Raw genomic sequence first — 4059 nt, 5'->3', positions numbered from 1 at the left:
AAAGATCACAAGAAGGATGGTAAGCGAATCCCAGTCGCAAGTCAGTTTAAATAACATTCCTGGGGAAATTCAATCACTTAAAACTGAGACACCTACGCTAGCAAGAGCCCCCGCCCGTGTGGCTGGGAAGAGTGCGACGGCTGAATTAATCAAGATCGGGGGGCTCCCAGGCTGCGCGCAGAGCGTTAACCCTTCCAACCCCGGAGAGGACCAAGAGGGGCTTGGACGAGCGCGGCCAGCCGGGGCCAAGATGCCCAGGGCAGCACCGCGCAGCCTGCCTCTGCCATCTTGGGCGGTTCCGGACGCCCAGAGCCGGTCCGGGGCGGCTGGAAGCGCGGGGTTGAGGTCAGAAGCTCAGGAGGCAGTTCGGGCGGCGGGAAGCGGCCGCCTCCCGCAGCTTCGGCGCGCCTCGGGCTCCTCCTTCCGCCCAAGCGTGGCCGAGTGAGCACCGCTCCGGCCGCAGGTAGCAGACGCGCGGGAGGCGGCGCACAGGACCCGATCGGAGCGCCAGGGGAGGGGCCGACGGCCGAGCGGACAGACGGACCTCCCGCCCCGGACCCTAGCGACGGTACGCGCCGGCCATGTGGGTACCGGGGATCACGGCCGAAGGCCTGTCGGTGGCGCCCGCGCCGCCACCGCTGCTGCCGCTGCTGCTGCTGCTGGCGCTGGCGCTGGTGGCGCCCTCGCGGGGCGGCGGGGGCTGCGCCGAGCTGGCGTGCGGCGAGCGGGAGCGCTGCTGCGACGCGGCCAACGCCACCGCGGTGCGCTGCTGCAAGCTGCCGCTGCACGCCTTCCTCGACAACGTGGGCTGGTTCGTCCGCAAGCTCTCCGGGCTGCTCATCCTGCTGGTGCTCTTCGCCATCGGCTACTTCCTGCAGCGCATCATCTGCCCCAGCCCACGCAGGTACCCTCGCGGGCAGGCGCGGCCGGGGCCAGCGGGGGGCGCCGGGCAGCCGGGGGCTGCGGGGCCGCCCGACGACGAGGACGACGACTCGCCCGAGCTGCTGCGCGACGAGGTGGCCGCGGGCTCTCAGGACTCGCTGCTGGACAGTGGCGGCGGCGGCCGGGGCCGGGCCGGCTGCGGACGCTCGGCCCCCTCCTGCGCCTCGGAGCACGAGCTGCGCGTAGTGTCGCCGGTCTTCCTGCAGCTGCCCAGCTACGAGGAGGTCAAGTACCTGCCCACCTACGAGGAGTCCATGCGGCTTCAGCAGCTCAGTCCCGGGGAGGTCGTGTTGCCCGTGTCGGTACTCGGCCGCCCGCGAGGTGGCGGCGCCGGGGAGTCCGACGGCTGCGGCGGCGAGGGCCGCTTCCCGCTCATCTGAGCGCCCGCGGCCTCGCCAGCACCACGCGGACAGAACCGCGCCGGGGGCTGTGGGTGGGACGCCACGGCCCGGGTGGCCGCGGCCGCCGCCAGTTGCCTGAGACCCCCGCCTGTCGCCCGGAGACTGGGTTGGGGCCACCCCACCCCCGCTTCCCCAGGGATGTTAAGTTTCCCTACATTTCATTCGGTTCAAGGAAACGTTAGGCACGCGCGCCGGGGACGACCGCCGCAGACCCGTCCGGAGCGCAACTTTGGAGGACGTCGCCGCCCTCAGCCTCCCTTCGGCTGGCTTGTGTTCACTCGTAAGTGCCTGCTTCCCGAATGAGAGGACACAGGAGCCTCTGGAGAAGGGCAGTGACCATTAGGGATGCAGGGGAAGGGGCGCAGTTCCACTCCTTTCCCTCTCGCCTGGACAGGTCGAGGTCTCCCAGGATGGGCGGAGGGCGAGGAGGCGAGCCAGGACTGGAGACTGCTGCGCGCGGGTCTGGGCCGGCAGCGCCTAGGTATGGTCGAACCCTCCCTGGAGGAGAACCCCCCCAAAACCCTTCCGTGTCTTCTTGGCGCAGCATAGTCACAGCTCACAGATTGGTAGGGGGACAACCGTGATATCCGGCTAGTTGCTGCTTAACACAGCAATTACGGCACATCCAAGACCATACTCATAATAAGGTACAGTTGAACTTTTGATTTTTCAGTAACTGAGAAGATATTTATATTTATTTGTCTTTTATTTTTATATTTTTACCATGTATTAAACGCATGGTATTTCTGCAATTCATGACAAGGTGATCGTCTCAGCGCCTTTTTTAGGCCTTAATGGCCCAGAAATTGTCTCACTCTGTCATTATTGTTTCATAAAATGCTGGATATTATTTCATTTACAACGGAGAAAATGAAGAGGCATGGTCAAACAAGGAAACATTATGTGATTAAATACATGAAGGATACCTTATTTTCACTATTTGAGAAAAATATATTTTATTTTTAGTACTGTGGCATAATATATAACTTTTATAATAACTATACATTATGTATGTAGTCTAAGTGATAGTTACGTGTAAAATGGATTGATACATGTATACCATACTATGAAGCATGATGTCATTTCCCTCCATTTTTCATTTGGAATACATTTCACAACATAGTACAAAACGTAAGAATTTGTTGTGACTTGTAACTTTTGTTTAAAGCCATAATTGTGCTGGAAGTTATTACAGAAGGATTCGGTCGACCTCTTTTAAGAAAAAAATGTCTTTGTATCAGTTCTACCATTCTATGAAATGTCCTTTAAGCAAATGGTAATATAAAATAATGCATTAAAATGCATTATGTATAATGTACATATGCGTATTGTCTATGTACAGTATACACATTGTATATCTTATAATTATTACAGTTTGTGATTATCAAGAAAGGAAAAGAAGGAAAATAAATTTAAAAAGGTTTTTCTGCTTAGGGAAAGATGAATAGTACATTGAGAAAAATTACACAATGGACCTCACACGTGTATTTAGAAAAGCTGTTCTTATGATTGAAAATTTCTGACAATCCTGAGAAATCTTAAAATACCTGTATTAGAAAAAATTATTTAATTACTTTAAACTTTTTAAAGCTGATTGAAAAAGTATGAGAGTTCTAAGAAATCTTAAGATGTCTGAATTGTAAGCGAAGAAAATGGTTTATTCTAAACTTCTAAAAGCTAATGACCCTGTCATTAAAGTGAATCATTTGAAGTGTATTAAAACAGAAAAACATTAAAATCTTTCTCTGCGCAAATTGTATGAGATGTGTAATTATATGGTACTGTTTTAAAATATGAAATGTGTGTCTTTATCATTTAAAAATAAGTTTAAGCTGTGAATTGGCAAAAGCATCATGAGTTGAGACTGTATCAACTTTTACTGAGAATGGTATAGGGTTTAATGAAATCACATTATGTTGAATGATCACAATATTAATGTTACTCAAACACTGTACATTTTATTTATATGTGGTTGTCAATACCACCAACTATTCAGACAAACCAGAAGGTTGCCTTATTCCTTTAAGTGATCTATCCTTTGAGGACACACTTTAAAAAAAATCACTCATATCTGAAACATCAACGTGAATATCCAAGTACCAGTATATAAAATATATCCTCCATGTTGTTACTACTAATATCATGAACTGTACAACAAAATCTTGTGAAAATACACGTGATATGAATCAAAATGTTTTTCTTATACCAGCTTATGAAATATTTCTCTCCCTAGAATTCAGGTCTCTAATGTGACACGTGATGAGATTCTACTGAATTTTAAAAGTAAGAGTTTTACACTTGTTTTTTTCCTACATATCATACAAGCCTTTATTCACATCCCCCAGTTCAGTAAAAAAAAAAAAAAAAAAGAGTTTGACTCTACTTTGGTTTTTTTCTTGTAATTCATTGATTTACCAAGCAGAATTCTGCTCAGGCATAATTTTGTGGAGGAAAAAAAATACTGAAGAGCTATTTATATTAGTGATAAATGAACATATGGTAATGCACACACATATTTCACCTACCATATTAATATACACAGAACCCATGTGTTCACAACGCTAGAATATCCAGATAGGAACATTTTTAAAGCGCTAATGGCAGTATCTTGGTGTTAAGTTTTATAGATTTCAACTGGAAGTTTTTCATTGCATAGAACTAGTAGAAAAATAGCAGTGTAGAAAATAGCTTTATTCTTTCACCTGAAAATAAATCA

The 4059-nt window shown here is 48.9% G+C and overlaps 1 protein-coding gene across 2 annotated transcripts; it reads left to right on the top strand.

Moving 5' to 3' along the window:
• The first annotated feature begins 451 nt into the window (after positions 1-451).
• Positions 452-3047, top strand: C1H3orf80 (chromosome 1 C3orf80 homolog). Of its 2 annotated transcripts, XM_055418785.2 has the most exons (3): positions 452-1166; positions 1516-1623; positions 1738-3047. In XM_055418785.2, exons 1-3 carry the CDS (start codon positions 582-584, stop codon positions 1822-1824), a joined length of 780 nt encoding a protein of 259 aa, XP_055274760.2. In that variant the 5' UTR covers positions 452-581; the 3' UTR covers positions 1825-3047. The 2 variants fall into 2 exon arrangements, with proteins under 2 accessions (XP_055274760.2, XP_055274766.2); XM_055418791.2 differs by lacking the exons at positions 1516-1623; positions 1738-3047 and having other exon boundaries at positions 452-1450.
• The last annotated feature ends 1012 nt before the right edge of the window (positions 3048-4059 follow it).

The sequence above is a fragment of the Moschus berezovskii genome, chromosome 1 (assembly GCF_049115385.1).
Source record: "Moschus berezovskii isolate FMDL1 chromosome 1, NW_MosBer_1.0, whole genome shotgun sequence".
Lineage (NCBI taxonomy): Eukaryota > Metazoa > Chordata > Mammalia > Artiodactyla > Moschidae > Moschus > Moschus berezovskii.
Note: the sequence above shows the minus strand (reverse complement) of the source record. Positions and strands in the feature narration are given on the sequence as shown.

What these genes read in the sequence shown, in the direction of transcription:
- C1H3orf80 (XM_055418785.2), top strand. Translation starts at nt 582, where the DNA reads ATGTGGGTACCGGGGATCACGGCCGAAGGCCTGTCGGTGGCGCCCGCG. An exon ending in AGCTGCCCAGCTACGAGGAG is followed by an intron (nt 1,167 to 1,515) that starts GTCAAGTACCTG and finishes ATTCGGTTCAAG; the next exon opens with GAAACGTTAGGCACGCGCGC. An exon ending in CGGCTGGCTTGTGTTCACTC is followed by an intron (nt 1,624 to 1,737) that starts GTAAGTGCCTGC and finishes TCGCCTGGACAG; the next exon opens with GTCGAGGTCTCCCAGGATGG.